Source organism: Bos grunniens, chromosome 25 (genome assembly GCF_055505025.1).
Source record: "Bos grunniens cultivar Pamir isolate PY7600 chromosome 25, Bosgru_T2T1.0, whole genome shotgun sequence".
Lineage (NCBI taxonomy): Eukaryota > Metazoa > Chordata > Mammalia > Artiodactyla > Bovidae > Bos > Bos grunniens.
The window spans coordinates 29,074,547-29,096,054 of record NC_141189.1 but is presented as its reverse complement, the minus strand read 5'-3'; the positions used below and the strand labels follow the sequence as shown (position 1 = coordinate 29,096,054).

Sequence of the window (21,508 nt, the reverse complement as noted above, 5' to 3'; positions counted from 1 at the left end):
TCGCTTCAGCCGTGCATTCTTCCCGACCCCACGGACTATAGCCCCCCCAGGCTCCTCTGTCCATGGGATTCTCCAAACAAGAACACTGGCGTGGGTAGCCATGCCCTCCTCCACCCGACCTTCCCGACTCAGGGATCGGACTCAAGTCTCCTGCATTGGCAGTCGGATTCTTTACCGCTGAGCCACCAGCGGAGTCCACAGCACCTCGCTTGGCGGGGAAAGTCCTCCAAGAGGAAGAAGGGGCCTGATTCACGGCGGGGATTACGCCTTAGCGGCGCTCTAGCTTGGACCCGGGTAACTCAGCTCTCCCCGCGTGGGGCTCCTGATTGGCTGAAGCCCGTTGCTCTCACGCGTGTCTTCCGGAACGGAGGCGGGCCTAGTGGGAGAAAGACTTCCGGCATAAGCCGCAGTCGTCGCGTTTGTCCGGCCGGATGGCGGCTCCTCTGCTTCACACGCGGTTTCCCGGAGATGCGGCCTCTTCGGGCTCTGCGGTCAAGACGCTGGGCTCGCCGAGGACCGGGTAAGAATGCAGGACGCTTCCTTCTGTGCGTCCGGGAGCAGAGCACTGGACCGGGATTAGGAGAGCGGAGCTGAAGGGTCTGGGCCAGAGCTCATGGAATGGGTGGGAGCCGAGGGAAGAGGGTCATTTCAGGTCGTCAGGAGTGAGCCAGTGACCCTTGGATGGGTAGTAAAGGTGGGAGAGGGGCTGGGAAAAGCAACCTCCTCGGTTCCAGAGTCCCCTTTTCTCCCCACTGGGCTCCCTCATATTTTTCCAGGCCTGGGTACTACCTTATACTCCTTTACTCTTCTTCCCACCTGCTTCTTCGACTGGATTCAAAAAGAGATACTTGGGCTATTTGGATTATTAACCAAATGATGCCACTGATGGCAGATTGTGTCTTTGAGTTTTTGTTTGCTTGAAGGTTATTTGACGCACATTTGCTTAACAGTGTTTTATATCTAGCTCAACTTTTAAAACCCGTAACTCCCATAAAACACTTTGGGGTTTAACTTTGAGAGTCTTTCAGTTCAATTCAGTCGCATAGTCGTGTCCGACTCTTTGCGACCCCATGAACCACAGCACAGGCCTCCCTGTCCATCACCAACTCCCGGAGTTCACCCAAACCCATGTCCATTGAGTTGGTGATGCCATCCAGCCATCTCATCCTCTGTCATCCCCTTGTCCTCCTGCCCTCAATCTTTCCCAGCATCAGGGTCTTTTCCGATGAGTCAGCTCTTAGCATCAGGTGGCCAAAGTATTGGAGTTTCAGCTTCAACATCAGTCTTTCCAATGAACACCCAGGACTAATTTCCTTTAGGATGGACTGGTTGGATCTCCTTGCAGTCCAAGGGACTCTCAAGAGTCTTCTCCAACACCACAGTTCAAAAACATCAATTCTTTGGCGCTCAGCTTTCTTTATAGTCCAACTCTCACATCCATACATGACTACTGAAGAAACCATAGCCTTGACTAGATGGCTTTGTTGGCAAAGTAATGTCTCTGCTTTTGAATATGCTGTCTAGGTTGGTCATAACTTTCCTTCCATGAGAGTCTTTAGCAAGATGCTATGTTTTTTTCACTGACCTGTTTAAAAGAAACAAACTTTGTGGAACTCTTGGCATAATATCATATATATGTTTTTTAAAGTACCTACTTTGGATGTTAGAGTTGGTGACAGTATATCAAAAGAGACAAGGTCCATGCTCTCAACCGAGTTTAAAGTCTGAGGAGGGAAAGACAGTAAGTCAGCGATAATTTCAGATAGTGGTAACTACTGTGAAGAAATAAAATAGGGTGATGGTAGGGAAGAGGGAGAGGATAGGTACTTAAGATTTCTGATGTGGAAGGCCTCTCTCACAATTAAGCTTCAACTTGAAAGAAGACAAGGGTCCAACCACGTATACATCTGGAGAATGAGTGTTTCTGACAGAGGGAATAGTAAGTTATATGGGAATCTGATTGGTGAACTTGAACAGCAGAAAGGACTCTGGCTGCAGTATGTAAGGGTTGGAAGTGAGATGAAAAGGATAGGTAGGGGCTAGATTAATGTAGGACCTTGAAGTCTATAAGGAGTTTAGGTTTTTTTATTTTAAGAGAAGTAGAAAACCTTTGGAGAATTTAAGCAGAAGAGTAGCATGATCTGTCTTTTTTTAAGTTTAAAAAAAAAAAAAATACTGGGTTGCTGTGAGCTTTCTCTAGTTGCAGCAGTCAGGGGCTGCTTTTGTTGTGGCTTCTCTCGTTGCAGAACACAGGCTCTGGGATGCCCAGGCGTCAGTAGTTGTGGTGGCTTATTTAATTGTCCCTCGACATGTGGGATCTTCCCAGACCAGGAATCAAATCTGTGTCCCCTGTATTGGCAGGCAGATTCTTAACCGCTGGACCACCAGGGAAGCCTGCGTTTAGTTTTTGAAAGATTTTTAGATCACTGAATGAAGAATGCATTAATGGGGGATTCAAGTGGGAGGAGGGAGGCCAGTTAGGGGGCTTTAGCAGTGGTCTCACTGAACGATGTTGGATTTTATAAATTTTATTGTTGCTTGTCATGCACTTAATGGCTTGATATCTTTGGTTCTGTAGGCTTTCAGACATGCTTGCATTAGAGAATGATTTCTTCAGTTCTCCCCCAAGAAAAACTGTTCGGTTTGGTGGAACTGTGACAGAAGTGTTACTAAAGTACAAAAAGGTAAGAGGGGATACTGTGAGGTTTGGTGGGTTTTTCCCTCAGATTTATTGAAATATAATTGATGTATTGAGATTTGATTTTTGGTGGTCAGAATACAATTACAGCTATTATACTAAAGACCAGTAGACAAGATGGATTTTAGACATCAATATTGAAGTCAACTCAGTTTAACAATAGCATGGTGCTGTCCGCTCACAATTAGAATAGTAACCCCTTTTCTGCGGTTTTATACCTTCAGATGCTTTATTTACCTACTGTCCTTTAAAATCTTTAGCAAGTGGTATAATTAAAAAAAACCTATTAGATCAGAGCATTTTATTTCTTAAGTAGTTACATAAGCATTGCTTTGGGATAATAAACCAGCTCTATTAATGGGGATATTTTGGGGCTTTGTTTCCATGTTAGTTTAGAAGCGATTCTCCTGTGTCTCAGGGATGGTGGGAGAATGTGCTGTGTACTTTCATGTGTGACCTGCATTTATACCCATATGTATGCATGGGTACTATCATGGTCAGATGTCAGTGCACAGGTGTACACAAGTGTACCAGAACACCCCAGAACTGAGATGTCAGTGGTACAGGTTTCTTTTTGTAATGGTTTAAAGTCCTGCTGTTGGTCTTTAAAAGGAAAACCCAAGCAAGCAAAAATTCATTTTTTCCCCTTCTTCTTAAGGGGGAAACAAATGACTTTGAGCTGTTGAAGAACCAGCTGTCAGATCCAGAGATAAAGGTAACTAATTTTGTGTTTGATTATTAGCAAAGTTGTTACCACTTTGTCCAGATGGTAATTTGCACTTGTTGTCCTGTTCCATTCTCTAGAACTTACTTTGTGATCCTGCTTTAACGGTTCTCAACCAGGGGCACTTTCACCCCTGAGGGGATTCAGTGATGAATGGAAGGGAACAGCGGTACTGCCACCCAGTGCGTGGGTGGTAGGGGTGCTGCTGAAAGCCGTACATCACACACAGCAGCCCTTCACGACACTGAACCATCTGGGCCCAAATCCCAGCAGTCCTGGGGCTGGGAAACCCTGCTTTAATTTGCCTTTTTAGAACCTGTCTTCTGTGCTGCAGGCAACTCTCCAGTGCTAAACAACAAAATGAAACCAACAAACGACGACTTGTATTTCAACCTGCTACTCTGTTTCTGCGTTTTTGGAAATGGTTCGAGATTTGTACCCATCACGTAAATGTTATTCCCCCTTTCTTCCTTGACTGCCCAGTTACGGGAAGAATAGTCTGTTACTGTGGGCATTGGTGGTCAGATTGCCTGGGATAGAATCCCAGCTCCATTGTTTCCCAATGTGTGATCTTGGGCACATTCTTTAACCTCTTTGCCTCTGTTTCCCTCCTTGTAAAACCAGAGAAATAAGTTCTTTAAGCGTAGAGGTCTTTCAAGGATCCAATGAGAGCAGTCTCTGACTCAGAGGACTTTTTAATTGTTCATGTTGACAGTCTGCACTTTCTCATTCGTGTTTAAATCCACTGTGAAGTCCACTGCTGTATATACTGTGACAAAGGTTACTGATGATTTCCTACATTCTGATTTCATGGACTTCCTCTTTCAGCCCCATAATAATTTCTTGTAGCAATTTGTACAGTTGACTGCCCATTTCTTAAAACCTTTCCTTCAGTTTCTTTGATCTTCCTGTCTTCTTACTGCTTATCTCTCATCACTCTCTTGACAAGTTCTTCAGAAATTTGGTATTGATTGGATTTCCTAACTTACCCCGTCCTCACTTTACAGATTCTTCCTGTGTGATTCCACTATGTTCTCGTGGTTTTGGGATTTATCTGTGTCCTCATAATAGAATTATTTGCATTTATAGATCAAATTGCTCTTGTGGGCTTCAGACTTTGTTCTTTCTTTTTTAATTTTAATATCACTTATTTTTTTATCAAAGTATAATTGAATTCCAGTGTTGTGCAGACTTGTTTCTTAACTGCAAACCCACAGGTGTTACGGGTGCCCTGGATTTAGCATTTTCTCTCTTTCAAATCCACTCTACAGGCTTTATGTGCCTAAATGATTTATTGCTTGTCTGTCTCACGTACACGTCCCCTCCACCCCTTATATCCTTAACAGTGCATTTGAGTCATCGCTAAAGCACATTCTAAAAATGCCGTTGCCCTCTTCATGCCCACCGAGGAATAGAGGACCAGCCCCTTAGCATGGCCTGCAGCAGACTTAGAGTGTTCAGTCTCGCTAGATACTCTGTTTCTTGAATTTGCCACTTTACGGCTTTGCATGTGCCTTTTCTCTCTGGCTGTGAGAGATTCTCGGATCCACTTTGCTTGCTGCCTGTTTGAGCATGGGCTCTGGTTACATCACCTCCCTCTCTTACTGGCTTTGTGATTGAGGGCGAATTACTGCCTTTCAGTGCCTAGGTGTCCCCAGCTATGAACCAATGGTAGTTCTCCCTATCTCATGGAATGTTAAAAGTCTTAGAATAGTGCCTTGCACTTAGTCTTATATTAATGTTTATTATTATTATTACTGTAATTATAAAACTATTCTTTGAGACCCAACTGAAATGTCATCTTCACTAATGAACTTTCCCAGATTTTGTCTAAGCACATGATTGTGCCTTCATTCAGACCATGCCCCACCCTACAAGCAGATCTCTAACTAGAAATCTGGCTTACAGGGACTTCAGTGATATGTCTGGTCCCTCTTTGCTCTCCAGATTGATCTGTTGGCTTGCTTGCTCACAGTATACTCCAGCCAGACTAAACTGCTCTTGGTTTTCTGAAGACATGCTTTCACCTTTGTAAAGTGTAGAGCCCTTGAGAGTACTCAGTCTGTTTAAAGACAGTGGAAGCATCGCTTCGTCTTTAAAGCTTTCTCTGACCTGTGCCTGCTTCCCCGGCTACACATTCTTTGTGTTCTACTGTATTTCATATCAGCACATCTCCAGGGGATTTTTACAGACCCAAGAATCACATCAGTTATGTTTATGTTAGTTCAGAGGAGTGTTGAAATAATTTGTTTCTAGTGATTGTTCAGTACCATAGTCTCTGACTGGTTTACTTGAAAACTGGAGCATTAAATGTCCTTATGATTTTGTTGCACTCGTTTTAGTGGAAAAGTGACAGACTAGAGCTAACTTTGGAGAAGGCAGTGGCACCCCACTCCGGTACTCTTGCCTGGAAAATCCCATGGATGGAGGAGCCTGGTAGGCTGCAGTCCATGGGGTCACTAAGAGTCAGACATGACTGAGCGACTTCACTTTCACTTTTCACTTTCATGCATTGGAGAAGGAAATGGCAACCCACTCCAGTGTTCTTGCCTGGAGAATCCCAGGGACGGGGGAGCCTGGTGGGCTGCCGTCTATGGGGTCACGCAGAGTCGGACACGACCGAAGCGACTTAGCAGCAGAGCTAACTTTGTGTGTAACTTAGCTTGGCCTCTCTGCTTAAGTCTTGTTATCCTTAATGAGTGTGGATATTATGAAGTTACTGTAGTGCAAATGAGTTGTGACTTTATTTTCCTGCCAGGTTAGTTAGGGTTTCATCGGCAAATAGTGTCATGGAGGTTTGTCATATAGATAATGCATAGGAAGCTCTCACTGGTTGAGTGGAAGATGGGGAGCTCCACTCTGTGGGGCAAGGCACTGTGTGAAAGTGGGCGGGGCATCGATCTAGGCAGATGGGTTTGAACCTAGTGTTTTACTGGTGAAAGTGAAAGTGAAGTTGCTCAGTCGTGTTCAATTCTGTGACCCCATGGACTGTAGCCTACAGGCTCCTCCATCCATGGGATTTTACAGGCAACAGTACTGGAGTGGGTTGCCTTTTCCTTCTCCAGGAGATCTTCCTGACCCAGGGATTGAACCCAGGTCTCCTGCATTGTAGGCAGATACTTTACTGTCTGAGCCACCGGGGAAGTCCTTTTTACTGGTGTGGTGGGCAAATTAATCTTTCTTAGCCTCAGTTTTTTCATCTATAAAATGAGAATAACAGTAATCCCTTTGCAGCATTTTTAGGATTAGGGAAAGGTGTATAAATATATGTTGGAGAAGGCAATGGCACCCCACTCCAGTACTCTTGCCTGGAAAATCCCATGGACGGAGTAGCCTGGTAGGCTGCAGTCCATAGGGTTGCTAAGAGTCGGACACGACTGAGCGACTTCACTTTGACTTTTCACTTTCATGCATTGGAGGAGGAAATGGCAACCCACTCCAGTGTTCTTACCTGGAGAATCGCATGGACGGAGGAGCGTGGTGGGCTGCAGTCCATGGGGTCGCACAGAGTCGGACACGACTGAAGCGACTTAGCAGCAGCAGCACGTATATACGTATGGTGTTAAGCACTGTGCCTGGCGCATGGTATGTGCTCCCTATAAGTAGTCTATGGCTGTAGGTCCAGTCCTGTCTGTTAATAGTTTATCACTGGGGGTTCAACACTGTCTGTCTGTAGTCTGTTGCTAAAGGTGCAACACTGTATTATTTTTGTTTCTTTATTTCTCTTTTCCCCTACTGAATATCATCATCAATCATTTTCTTTAAAAAACTAGGGGCTTTTTTTTTTGGCCATACTGTGCAGCTTGTGGGATCTTAGTTCCCTAGCCAGGGAGTGAACCTGCTCCCTTGGCAGTGAAAGCAAAGTCTGGACCGGCAGGAAGTTCCCCAGAATTAGGGGCTTTAATTTTTTCTTGCACATGTATTGCTTGAATACAAGCAATATCTATTAAGTATCACTGATACCTTATTCTCTACATGGCCTCTTTTTTGAACTTAGCAGGTTTTCCTGTGTCATGGAAAGTATTATGAATAGTAATTTTATTGTCTGAAAAATATTTAATGGAGTAGTGGAACCATCATTTATATAGAACACATTTTGATTCCTTTAGACCCATTTGCAAGTTGGGTTAAAAAAAAGTTACATTTATTGATGACTCTGTTTAATCAGCTTAGACTGAATATTATCCACATGCTTGCAGGTCATCATGAGGATAGAGGAAGTAGAGGTACCTATTGGTCTTTGTGGCCTTAGACTATTTGATCTGTTAGAATTCACTTTAAAAAAGTTCCAGGTGTCAACATTTACCATTTGAGGTGTTCTCACTTTTCTCGGGCCAGCAAAAATGATTAGAATTAAACATTGCACTTGATTCCTTTCCCTGATATCAATTACTATATTACTTCTTCTTCTTTGTTTTTAGAAAAAAGGAAAATTTATTGTAACATCTTTTTGTATTTTGATACAAACTAAGAAATCTTCATCCCAATTTTGGCTTAAGTCCAAGTTTGTGACTTTTCCCCTCCTAATTTAAATATTGCTGATAGATGACCAATGCCAGGTAATATCATTTCTCTGTTATTTTAGAGGACTTGTGATTTTGAAAGTACTTTTCTTTTTTTAACTTAAGGATGACCAGATCATTAACTGGCTGCTTGAATTCCGTTCTTCCATCATGTACTTGACGAAAGACTTTGAGCAGCTTATTAATATTCTGTTGGTAAGTTCACCATTTATTTCAATGACTTATATGTAATTCAGTACTTTGAAAATAGTATCTGTTGAAAATAGTATATATTGTATATATTGAAAATAGGATATATTGTATCAGTAAAATGTTTCTTTTGTCTTTCCCTCCCATCTCTAGAGATTGAAGTGGTTGAACAGAAGTCAGACAGTGGTGGAGGAGTATTTATCCTTCCTTGGTAATCTTGTATCAGCACAAACTGTCTTCCTTAGACCATGTCTCAGCATGATTGCTTCTCATTTTGTACCTCGTAAGTCATTGCTCTTTGCTTGCTTCAAGTTTTCTTTTTAAAAATATCTCTGTTAAAAAGGCTGCCTTCCCACTGTATTTTGGAGATTATGCCACCCTGGAAGAGGCCAGGATACTTACTGGAGCAGCAGTAGTTCTGGTACTTGTCTGTTCCCTATAATGATCTCCATGGAAGTGTCTGGATTTATTTGTTGCTGTGATTTTTATGGATTTAATTCCCTTTAGTGAGCTTCTGGTGAAGTCTTGGAATTCAGGGATTTTTAGCTGCTTAAACTTCATGCCCACATTGTAAATTTTATTGTCTTAAGTCAAAAGAAAAATTGCTTTTTTTATGTAGCTGTTGCTTGTTTAGATCAATGTTAGAAGTATAACATATTTTCTTTTTTCCTCAAAAGCCCGAGTGGTTATTAAAGAAGGTGACGTAGATGTTTCGGATTCTGATGATGAAGATGAGAGTAAGTACAAAGAGGATTAAACAGAGGCCACCTCTTGTGTCTGAGTATCCTTGTTCCTCCAGGACTTAGTCTCACAGATAGATGGTAACAAAGGGCAACCTTTGATGGAGTCTTTTTGTTATATATCTAACAAAAAGAATCTCAGTTATATTTAACTGATTACTATGCAATCAGTTGCAGTTACTGGCATTATTTACAGTCATCATTGATAATCATGGAGAAAAGTCTTGGGATTATTATTTTGCTGACATGTGATTATTTAACTGACAGATGATTCAGTTTTGGTCATCAGGGGATTTTAGCCTTAAGTAGGTAATTTTTCAGTTTTCAGTTTTATCTTAATGCTTATGCTCTCCCTTTTCACCTGTAGATCTTCCTGCAAATTTTGACACCTGTCACAGAGCCTTACAGATAATAGCAAGATATGTCCCATCGTGAGTATACTTCAGTTACTTTTTTGTATTGTGGTGTTTAAGTCTCAAGAAAATTATGATCAGTTAGAAAATTATAAAATCTCCACAGCATCAAACCTCAAATTGTATGCAGCATGTTTTTGTATCTCATTGCTGTCATATCACAGTTTAGAAAAAATGGCATTTCAGTTCTCTATTCATTGTCTTCAATTATTTTTCAAAACCTGTATGCCAAGTCTACTCTCCAGCTTTTTATGGTGGTTGGACTTTTGCTTTTAACTTCAACAGACAAAATAGCCAAAATTTTTCAGTGAGAACCGCCTGTGTGTTTGTGTCTTGTCTTACGAATAAAAATTCACTCTATATGTAGGTTTCTTTCGGAGGGGTGAACTTCAAATTCCCCCAGTAAGTTTAGCACATAAGCTAACTTTAAAAAGTCCAAGTTGGTAATTTTTTCTCCTTTTAAAAATAACACGTGTAGTGGGAAGTGTTTAGATTTTAAACTGAAGCTCTTTGTTAAAACCTTTGTAGAAAAAAAAGAATCCTCCTTTAATATCCTGATGATATCAAACTCAGCAGAAGCTTATTTTTCCCTAAGTTGTTACAGATTTTCTCTGAGGTGTTTTCACTTCCAGTTGCTTGAGGTAGGAGTCGCCTTTTGCCTCTTGTATCCATATTTGCTCTTAGAATGGGAATGTTACCTTCTGAGAAAGTCTCCTTATCATGGATTTATTGAAATTTTTTTTTTTTTTTTTTTAATAGCACACCATGGTTTCTTATGCCAATACTGGTGGAAAAATTTCCATTTGTTCGAAAATCAGAGAGAACATTGGTAAGAAATCTTTTCATGGGGGAAATAATGGAAAAGTTGTGTGGTTTAGTTTTAGGTGAATTTGGGTCCTTTTCTTCAAAGTTTTGTCTGCTGAATTTTAAACTCAAGACTAAGAATTTGACTCATTCCTTTCTTAGCAAGCCACTGACTGAGGATTCTCAGTGCCTTTTCTCTTATTCCTGTGTGCGTGTCAAGGGCAGAGTCCACTTCAGAAATATCTAGATAGAACTTAATGTTAACACAGGTAGGAATTGCTGGAAGATAATAGTTCATTTATTACTAGTTGTAAACATGCCTTATTTGAAGGCAGAGCCTTCTGTTAATGAAGTCTTGGAAGTCTTTTGCATAATATTTAGATCATCTGTGTAGAGTTCAATAACAGTGGTTTCCTTCTAAATACAGAATATTTTTTCCTAAATAATGTATTACAGGTATTAAAGAGTTAATAACTTTTGTTGATATTTGTGAGAGTGTGCTTCAACTGGAATGTTACAAATTCTGTATCTCTTATGAACATAGATGCTAAAATTCTCAACAAAATACTGGGAAACTGAGCCTAACAACATACAAAAAAGAATTATGCACTGAAATTTATCCTAGGAATGCAAAGTTGATTTAATACTCCCAAAGCAAGTAGCATAATAGGCTGTATCAGTAGAATAAATGGTAAATACCACATGATCATCTTAGTAGATGAAAAACGCCAAAACCATTTTGTGACAAAAACAGAAGAGAACTTCCTCAGCCTGATGAAGGGCATCTATGAAAAAAATCTATGAAAAATTCAAAACTTGTCTTTACCCTCAGTAGTGAAAGACTGAAGGCTTCCCCACAATAAGGAGCAAAACAAGGGTGTCCGCTTTTGCCACTTCTGGTCAGTATTTCTCTAAAGCTTCCAGCCAGGGCAGTTAGGCAAGAAAAAGAAAAAGGCGCCCACATTGGAAAGGAGGAGTAAAACTGTCTCTTTTTGCAGACGACATGATCTTATATACAGAAAAATCCTAAGGAATTCACAAGAATGCTAGTGGTAATAAATGAGTTCAGTATAGTCACAGGATGCCAGATCAATGTGATCAATAATGATCACATTGATCAGCCGATCAATAGTGATCGGTTGTGTAGGACAGTGGGGAAGAGAATAAATAGTCTTTCCAACAGTTGATTCTGGGGCAGGAGTATGTTCATATGCCAAGAATGAAATAGGACTTCTCTTCACATTATATACAAAATTGAACTCAAATTGGATAAAACTGTTAGAAAAAATGTGGGTGAAAATATTTGTGATCTTAGACAACAATTTCTAGATATACCACAAGAAACCACAGCAAAAACAGTTAAATTGTATTGCATCAAAATTAAAACCTTTTGTGCTTCATAGTCTTCAAGAAAATGAAAAGACAACTTAAATAATGGAAAAATATTTGCAAATCATATATTGGATAAAGGACTTGTATCTAGAATATTTAAAGAACTCTTATTGAACCTAATTTAAAAATGTACAAAGAGTCTGAATGGGTATTTCTCCACAATAGACATACAAATGGCTTAGGAGCACACGAAAAACTAAACATTTTTAGTCATTAGGAGAATGCAAGTCAAAACCACAACGAGATACTGCTTCTTACCTACTAGGATGGCTGTACTCAAAACGATAGATAATAACAAGTGTTGGCAAAGATGTGGAGAAACCAGAACCCCCCACGCTCTAGTGGGGATGTAAATGGTAAATGGTACAGCTGCTTTGGAAAACAGCCTTACAGTTCCTCATAAAAGGTAGAATTGCCATATGAACCCTCATTTCCACTGCTCCCAAGGGAAATAAAAATATGCGTCCCCCTAAAAACTTTGGCACAAATGTTCAAAGCAGCTTTACTCATAGTAGCCAAAATATGGAAGCCAACTGTTTAGCAGCTTATGAATAAATGGAATGTGCTATGCCTGCATATTGGAATATCAGTCAACAATAAACATGGTTTACTTGCTACAACATGAATGAAGTTTGAAAACATTATGCTGAAACACCACATGTTGTAATATTCTCCTTATGTGAAATAGCTATGCTAGGCAAATTCATAGAGAAAGAAAGTAGACCAGTGGTTACTTAGGGCTGGGAGGAGGTACATTACTGGAAGATACAAGGTTTTTTTTTAGGGTGATAAAAATGTTCTGAAGTTGATTAGGGTGATGGTTGCACAACTCTGAATAGTTGAGAACTATTGAATTGTACACTTAAAGTGGGTGAATTGTGTGTCAACAAACCTGTTTTAAAAGTACTGTAGGAGTATATAAATCACAATTACGCTGATAGTGTGTATATAAACAGTGTAGTTCCTGTGTTGCTTGATAATCTTTTTTTCTATCTTTTTATGTTTTAGGAATGTTATGTTCATAACTTACTCAGGATTAGTGTGTATTTTCCGACCTTGAGGCATGAAATTCTAGAGCTTGTTGTTGAAAAGCTACTCAAGTTGGACGTAAGTATTGGATAATCTGTTTTCTCTTCAATTTTCTTTTCCCAAATATTATGTTATAGTGTTTGTTATAATAATTGAAACAATAGTAGCAACAATAGAAAAGAATCTGCAGTTCCACCTTTCATTCATTGAACATTTCTTAAACATTTCCTTTGAACATTGGTGTGTTTATAGACAGTCCTATCTCTCGTGGTTGGGGAACAAGGCATTAATTAGATGGTCATGTAAGTGGAAAAGTATTGTGGTAAATGCTGTGGATGGAACACATGCATTATGAGCTAGAAAACCTGTTGTAGTCAGAAGTTGGGAAGACATTCCGAGGAAGTGACCTGCAATAAATAAGTTGCAGAGGGAATGAGAAAGTGGTGGATTCTGGTGACACGTGGAAGAAAGGGCCTTGATTGGATTGGAAGTAGAGGAGTGGGGAGGTAAGGGAAAGGAATCCTTCAAAGGTAGCTCCCTGTGGAATGAAAGCCTGGTGTTGCCAAAACAGTATTAAAAACCGTCAGGAGGAAGTTGCAGGACGACGAGTTCCTCTTTGGATGGGTTGAGGTGTGGGTGAGGGAACTGGGTGGAGAATTGAAGCTGCAGGTTGAGGACTGAGCAGACCCGACAGGAGAGAGAGAGAGTTAGACTGGCAAGTGGGAGGGAAAGCGAGAGTCTGGACACCCAGGGAGGATTGGCTTCTCTCAGCAGCGTGAGACGTTGCTGGCCTTCTTCAGGAGGTTGAGGAAAGCAGAGTCCTTGGGTGTGGTGTTTCGGAGGCAGTTTGTTGCTGCAGAGAGCGTGGCTAGTTAGGAAGCGGGGCTGCTAGAGACCCGGTGAGGGTTTGAGGTGTAGAGAGAGGATGAAGCAGGAGTGAGAGGCGTGTTTCAGGGTTGGGGAGAGGAGGTTTGTGGACTAACGAGATAGGGCTCGATGGGAAGCACGCTGATCCTGTAGTGGGGAGGGAGTTCTAGGAAAGACCAGAGGTTGGGTGGGCTGGCGCATTGTTCACCTGGAGTTAAACCTCTCTGGTCACCTGCATCTATAATCTTCATAAAGTCCTTCTCTGATGTATGCTTATGGAACATTTTAGAGTACATTTAGGAAGAAGGTCATGTATATAGACATGTTAAAAGGCATATTTGAGTGGTATGTTAAACAAGTTATCTAGAAATTTTCTGTTGATTGATCTTATGCTCTTATATACCATGCATGTGCCTTGTGCCTAGTAAATGTTGGGATAAATGTTAAATTTTGAAGCTATCTGATATAGACCAACATAGCACAGTTTGTATTGATTTTTATGAAAATATGTAGTACAGGGTACTTGATTTACAATCTTGTCAATTCTTTCATGACTGAGTTTCATTTATAGGTTTGTGCCATAATTGTGTATTGAGTTACAGTGCTGTATAGGGCACTAGTGTGGATATCTTTAGAACATGTACATTAGGTGAATTTCCAGTTGCTGAATACTGTGGTTGTATTTTATATGTTTTTATTCTTTTTTTTTTTTTTCTTTGTTATGATGTAGGTGAATGCATCCCGGCAGGATATTGAGGATGCTGAGGAAACAGCAGCTCAAACTGGTGGTGGAGCTGATGCCACAGAAGCCCTATTTAATATGGTCAGCATTTGTGAATGTAGTCAGACATACACCCTCACAGTCCCAGAGGGTGGCAAGAGACAGCTAATGGCTCCTCACCTTTTTCAAGGCTGTGGGTTAAAGCAGTAGTTCGGCAGGCTTGAAAGTGATTCTTTAAATGCGCAGTTGCTGCCTTGTTGCTCATCGACTAGTAGAGTTCATTTCCAAGGCTTTGAATTTGGGTTTGGTGAAGTCTGTTTCCCTTTTATTCTTCCGTCTGTTCCTTAAATTTGTTTCTGTACACCCCATATTGTTTGTGGAGGAGTGATACATTGAAAAGCACATCAATGTGGTTTCTGTGTTCTACAAATTATGTACCTTTATGCAGTGCTTCTCTGCTCGGAGTCGTGTCTTAAGTTGGGTTCACTGGGAGGAGCCTGAGATGGGGATTCAGGTGCCCTTGGGACACAGGGTGTGGGGAAGCAGGAAAGGGCAGGGGAAGGAAAGAGGTGAGATTTGGGGGTTTCGATTGGAAGTCACTGCAGGCTGATCCCCCGCCCAGGAGCTCTGGAGCATGAGTTACAGAACAGAGTAGGTCCTACCTTGGGACCGGGGGATGGCCTCTTGTGACGTCATGTCAGTTACTAGGTCTGATTGGGAGGAGCCAAGGCAGTTCTCGGGCAGCTGTGAGTTGGCAGCCAGTGCTTATAGCAGCTGAGGGGGTGGGTGCCCTGTCCCAGGAAAGGAAACCTGGCACCAATAGTTTGTGCCAGAACCTGGGGGAAATCTGTGATGTTTGCATGGCCACACTGTAGACAGCTCTTGTACATGAGCATCAGAGGCTGGATCTGTGCTTTCCTGTTGGATTCCAAGGGTGATTCTGATTCATGCCTCTGGTTGAGAGCCCCTGCCTGGGAAGATTTCCGGGTTTTCTCTTTGTCTTTTAAAGGAAACAGTTACCTCAGAGTTTTCTCCCTAAACTACTTTTACTGAGTTTTTATAATGTCAGTTTTTACTTTACCTTCAAAGGATGAAGATGAAGAAGCTGACCATGAAACCAAGGCTGATCCAGGAAGGCTCGATCAGATGGTCCATCCCATGGCTGAGCGCCTAGACATCCTCCTGTCTTTACTCTTGTCCTACATTAAGGATGTCTGCTATGTGGACGGTAACAGCCTGCAGAAGTCACAGCTGTGATGCACAGTGCTGGGCATACTGATGGAAAACCACGATAAAAATCCTTGTTTTGAGTATGAGGAAAAGAAAGTTGAGAGAGATTGTTTGCCACCGTGACGTAGCTTGAGAACAGTGGGACTGGGACCCAGACTCAGTTGTTTGTCTTCAAAGGCCTTGGTGATCTTCTCACTGCCTACTGTATTAAGAGATTATATGTGGAGTTTGGACAGTTTAAGGTGGACCTCAAGTTGGAGACATTTAAGAATGGTATAGTGGATACTTTGGAGAAGGAAATGGCAACCCACTCCAGTATTGGACAGAGGAGCCCGGTGGGCTACAGTCCACGAGATTGCAAAGAGCTGGACGTGACCAAGCATACGCACACTTAGTAGATATTTGGCGCTTTTCAGGCGGCGCTTGTGGTGAAGAACGTGTCTGCCAATGCAGGAAATGTTAAGAGGATGTGGGTTTGATCCCTGGGTTGGGAAGATCCCCTGAAGGAAGGCATGGCACCCCACTCCAGTATTCTTGCCCAGAGAATCCCATGGACAGAGGAACCTGGCGGGCTACAGTCCCTGTGATTGCAGAGTCAGACATGACTGCAGCGCCTTAGCATGCGTGCATGCGCACACTTGTGTTACGCTTGAAATGTACAGTCTGGGTACTTGTGGTTGTTCCAAGTGTTGGTGGACAAATTGATAAGTTTCTTGCCCTAATGGAATTTTTAGGTTTTTAGTCTAGACACTTTGCCTTGAAAAAAGCAGTTTTTTTCTATTTGCATTTCTCAGATTTAAGAATGAAACTCAACCACTCAGAATAATAGGGCTTGAATCTGAGTTGAGAATGTTACTACTTTAACTTTTTTGCTGCTATGAAAGTAATACATGTTGGTTAGAGAAGATTTGGAAAATACAGGAAAGGAGTTTTTAAAAAAAGACAGTTTATATGGTCACAGTCCTATTTGGAGAACCATTATTAGCATTTTTTTTTCTGTTCTATTTGTATGGGTGTATGTGTTTTTCTCAGTGGATTTGGGGAATCACGCTGCTGCTGCTAAGTCGCTTCAGTTGTGTCCGACTCTGTGTGACCCGATAGATGGCAGCCCACCAGGCTCCCCTGTCCCTGGGATTCTCCAGGCAAGAACACTGGAGTGGGTTGCCATTCCCTTCTCCAATGCATGAAAGTGAAAAGTGAAAGTGAAGTCGCTCAGATGTGCCCGACTCTTAGCGACCCCATGGACTGCAGCCTACCAGGTTCCTCTGTCCATGGGATTTTCCAGGCAAGAGCACTGGAGTGGGGTGCCATTGCCTTCTTGGGGGGAATCACACGATATGTAGTATTTTATAATCTTCCCTTTTTACCTCTTACGAACATTTTCTCATACAATTCACGGTTCTTCTAAAATAGTTATTAATCATATGGATTTAACTGGCTCCTTATTTTTTTCCTCCCCCTGCTGTATTTCCATTATAAGTAACGGTGTAATGAACGTACTTACACCTGTATTGTCACTTGTCTGCTTGTGATAAATTCCTAGCAGTAGAACTTGTAAATGGCGATTTTCCAGTGTGTAGAATCACAGTGGTGTGTGTGAGATAAGGGCCCACTTCCTTACCAGTCCTGGATTTTTATAATTAAAATGGAAGCTCTGTGCCAGATAAAGATGGCATCGTATGCCCCCACCCACCGACCCCCCATTAACTACATGGATGAAGTATTTCTTAATGGTCTTGTTTGCTTTTAAAAAATGTGGTAAATGAAACTGGTGGCTTGAAAATAATGTCTTTATAAATAAACTGAAATGCCAAATTTTCTTCACAGGTAAGATTGATAACAACAAAACAAAAGATTTGTATCGAGATCTCATAACCATCTTTGACAAGCTCCTGTTGCCCACCCATGCCTCTTGCCATGTGCAATTTTTCATGTTTTACCTCTGTAGCTTTAAATTGGTGAGTATGTCATTTGTGTTATCATAGCTTTTGTTACTCTTGCCCCAAATTTTCCTTAAAAAAATGAGGGGTGAAGGGAAATGTTGAAGAGGGACCATGAATTGACTACTTCTTTGTCTTGAGCTCATTTTACTTAGTGCCTCTAGTGAAATAGAAAGCCCTTCTCAACCTGTAGAAGGAGGAGAGGGCATTCCTTCACCTGAAGCTGTGCTCTGAAAACGTCATCCTGTGTTTGGTCCACTAGGTGGTGTCCTTCCCTTTAATTCGAGCCTTCACTAAAATCTCATATGGACACATTTGTAAAGCAATTATATTCCAATTTTAAAAAACCTCATATACAGTATGCAACTTTATTTTTTTTAATTCTGTTTCAGTTGATATTAACTAGCCCAAACTAAAGTTTTAATCCAGGATTTTAAAACTTAAGAGTTTGTTTTTCTATTTTGAGAACAAAGCAAAACAAAAGAACATAGGACTCTTCTTTGCACTATTTCATAGCTTCCTAGTCCTAGTCTAGGAGAGTACTGGTCATGGGTAGGAAGGTTAAACTCAATCTGCCCCAAAGCATATGTTAGTAGCTTTTGAAAAGAGCTGTTTGAGAGAAGTTGGAGGTTGCATTTTTCGTTGAAAAGAAGGTGAACTGGTCAGTTTTTCCCCTACAGTTAGCATAATTAGTCAAATATCAACTGTACTTTAATCCTCGTTTCTGTTTCTGGTTAAGTTTGTTACGTGCAGTCTGGAGGGTATGGCAAAAGGGATTCCCATGTGAGTGTGGATAAGCACTGCTTTCTAGTTACGGCTAAATATCAGAGTCATAGAGCTTTATTTGTTGATTTATGTTTGGCTGCACCCTGGCAGTGAGAGCACGGGCCGCCAGAGAATTCTCACTTAGCAGAGCTTTTACAGACTGCTGGATCCCAGAGTCCTGTCCTAATGTGTGGGGTTCCAAAGCCCTACGTCTGATGCTCAGCTGGTTTGGGCATCCATTGAATTATTTAAAGCTGGGGAACGCCTTTTGTTTTTGATAGTATTATCTCAGAGTGTTTTCAAAATAAGAACCTTGATGACCCTGTTCATTATTTAGCAGTATAACTGAGATACTGGAGCTTTCCCATGTTGGTGAGTTAAAAATCTTAGAATTCTGCTAGCTAGAATATCTGAAGCATTAGAAAAAGAGGAGACCAACACGTTCTCTTTTTATAGGGATTTGCGGAAGCATTTTTGGAACATCTCTGGAAAAAATTGCAGGATCCAAATAATCCTGCTATCATCAGGCAAGCTGCTGCAAATTATATTGGGAGCTTTTTGGCAAGAGCTAAATTTATTCCTCTTATGTAAGTAACCTGATTTTCCAAGTGCTTTTCTTATCATGCTTTAAAAAAGAATATAGTATTGTCTCAAGTTAGAGAAATAACTGCCTTATTTTTGTGGCCTGTCTTTAAAGTGAAAAATTTGTTTCTCCACTCTATGCAAGATGTTTATATTTCCAAGAGGCAATTTCAGAATAAGATGTCTCATTTTTAAACTGTAAAACCTCACATGCAAAGCTTTTGTCATCTGTATCGTTGCACTTGAACATGAAGATCCGTTTGTCTTCGTGGATGGTGTACAGTGTTGTATACTGTTTTGATTCTTTTTATAGGTTTGTCATTTTTCATTTGCATTCCGAATCAATTGTATCTGTTAAAGCTGAAGAAAAAAAATCCCCTTTGAAGGTAATGGATCTATTTAGGAGGCCAGTGCTGGGCCTGTTTCTTCTAGTGATCCATGAAGATATCCTTGGGCCAGAACACTATTAAAAACCCTTCCCTGACAACTAAAAGCTGTCTGGGTATTCTGTCCTAAATTGTTGACCACAGGACTTCATCAGAACCCCCAGGGGATGGTGAAGTCAGCCAGGCTGTTTTTCTCTTCTGAGATGTGGGTAGACATGCCTCCTCTTTAACCGTTTTCCCTCAAGAGGACTGGGAGGCCATCGGAAAAGCCCTTCTGAGTTGACCAGGAGAAACTGTTCTCCAACTCTTGACACTTTAGGCCGCCTTAGGGGCCTTCCTGTTGTCCTGGAAGGTCCACATTCTTGACTTTGTAATGGAAGGCTGCCTTTCCACCTGCCCATTCTTTCCTTTGCTTGCTTCTCCTCTGTGCCCATGGGTAATAGATAAAGAAGCCAGTGGACAGACTTTTCTGAGTTTGCAATGAGAGGCAATTGTGTGTTTTTGTGTCACTCTAGTGTGTTATGAAGCAAGTGAAGTTGACTTGAATTTTTCTTTTCTCTAGTACTGTAAAATCATGCCTAGATCTTTTGGTTAACTGGCTGCACGTATACCTTAATAACCAGGATTCAGGAACAAAGGCATTTTGTGACGTCGCTCTCCATGGACCATTTTATTCAGCCTGCCAAGCTGTGTTCTACACTTTTGTTTTTAGACACAAGCAGCTTTTAAGTGGAAACCTGAAGGAAGGTCAGTGATGTGGGGTTGATGGATATGAAACTGGATTTTCCTATGTACTAGTTATCCTTCAGAATGAAGATTAATTACTTTTTTGACAAAAATTGTTTGTTATAAAACTGCATGTGCACTCAAGCTTTTTACAAATAATTTCTAGCAGCTTGTGGGCCCCTAAAAGTCCCTTAAGCCGCCTTTTTAACAGTCAATGGATTTGTGATTGAGAAGCTCCGCTTTAGAAGGTGGCAGCAGGAGTCGTTGTCAGATGTGAGCTGTGGCTCAGCACTTGTGCTGTGGCTGCACCGGGCTCGGCGCTTTTGATCCTCAGCCCCCACCCCCATGCCGCCCCCATCCCATCCCATCCCATCCCATCCTTGCAACGGCCCAGTGAACTGCAAACGTCATCCCTTCTTTACAGACGAGACCAAACCCCAGGGAAGTAACTTATTGGCAGGATGAGAAATTAAAACCAGGTGAGGGTGACCCTGAAGCTTGAGGTTATTCCAGGTATGCTCCTATATCCAAAGACTTGAGTTAATTTACTGGTTTACAGTTTTGCTAATTTCTAAGAGTTAAAATTTGAATCTACCAGATGAAGCTTGTTTTGTGGGTTAGTGTATTACAGCTGAAGGTAGTCCCCAAGAACACCGTCAGTTAAGTCAGTTTAAACTGTTTCATTTTCATGAATAACGCAAATGGTTTAATAGGCTATTTCCTCTAAGCCAGAGTTTCTCAGACTCTGCACTGCTGATACCTTCGGCTGGATGATCCTTTGTTGTGGGGGCTGTCCTGTGTATAATAGGGTGACCAGCAGCATCTCGCACTCTCTACCCGCTCGATGCCAATACTCGCCCTGCTCATCCTCTGTTGTGACAACTAAAACTATCTTCCAGACACTACCAGATGTTCTCTTGGGGGCACTGTGGCCTTTGGTTGAGAATCACAGCTCTAAACTGAGGCTTGTACATGTTGCATTACATGTACTTTCTTATATCATGACTACTACTAAAAAGATAGGGGGCTTAAAAATAGGTGTATGAACAGTAGTAGGACAAGGTTTTATCACAAGGTAAGTAAAATCAGTGCTTTTCTCTGTAAAAATAAATGCTAAGAGTCTTAGTTAAAGATGATCTATTTCTTGTAAGTCTTTACATTATTGCATTTTTAGTTACTTTTATCAGAATATATAGATCATAGAATCTCCTAACAAAAATATACTTAGACACAAGTTGGTTTGCTCACCTCTTAGAATAAGTGTGGTGTTCTTTTTAATAAGGATAGTCATTGATCCCAAGACAGTAGTATCTACCTAATTTTTCCTTCTACCTCCATGGTTTTGTTATAAAAACAAAAAAACCCTGAAGTACAGTGAATGCACACCTGAAAAATAGGCTCAACTTTACGGATAATTTAAGATGTGTAAGTCTTGCTGTTGGTTTTGTTAACTGTCATATTGGTGTGTGTGTGTATATATATATATGGAATTCAGGAAGGAGAAATTCCATACTGTACAGTCATTACCTCGAGGGAATGGAGAATTTACTGTGCTCCTCAGCTGCTTAATAATTCCGTGATTGTTAGCAGAAGTCAGATCACATGGTCTGTGTTTCCCTCTCTGCAGTCAGCATGTGCTGAGCTTGCATGTATCTGAGTGCCAAATTGTCTTATAAGCTCATATCCCACTGGGAATGTATCTTTACTTTCCTGGATCTTTAAAAGAGTAAACTCTTTTCTTTAGAAAAGTTGGTTTGGTCGTAAATGCGTGTGGTTAAG

General features: G+C 41.2%; 1 protein-coding gene across 1 annotated transcript in view; it reads left to right on the top strand.

Moving 5' to 3' along the window:
• The first annotated feature begins 406 nt into the window (after positions 1-406).
• RRN3 (RNA polymerase I transcription factor RRN3) overlaps positions 407-21,508 on the top strand; it is a 28,035-nt gene continuing 6,933 nt past the window's right edge. The window contains exons 1-14 of the mRNA XM_086375638.1: positions 407-520; positions 2,579-2,684; positions 3,357-3,413; positions 8,051-8,140; positions 8,288-8,417; positions 8,812-8,871; positions 9,242-9,305; positions 10,047-10,116; positions 12,492-12,590; positions 14,110-14,202; positions 15,190-15,328; positions 17,158-17,288; positions 18,492-18,622; positions 19,566-19,750. Of these exons, the coding sequence (XP_086231764.1) occupies positions 432-520; positions 2,579-2,684; positions 3,357-3,413; positions 8,051-8,140; positions 8,288-8,417; positions 8,812-8,871; positions 9,242-9,305; positions 10,047-10,116; positions 12,492-12,590; positions 14,110-14,202; positions 15,190-15,328; positions 17,158-17,288; positions 18,492-18,622; positions 19,566-19,750 (1,444 nt within the window). The 5' untranslated portion in view covers positions 407-431. The remainder of the gene's footprint in view (positions 521-2,578; positions 2,685-3,356; positions 3,414-8,050; positions 8,141-8,287; positions 8,418-8,811; positions 8,872-9,241; positions 9,306-10,046; positions 10,117-12,491; positions 12,591-14,109; positions 14,203-15,189; positions 15,329-17,157; positions 17,289-18,491; positions 18,623-19,565; positions 19,751-21,508) is intronic.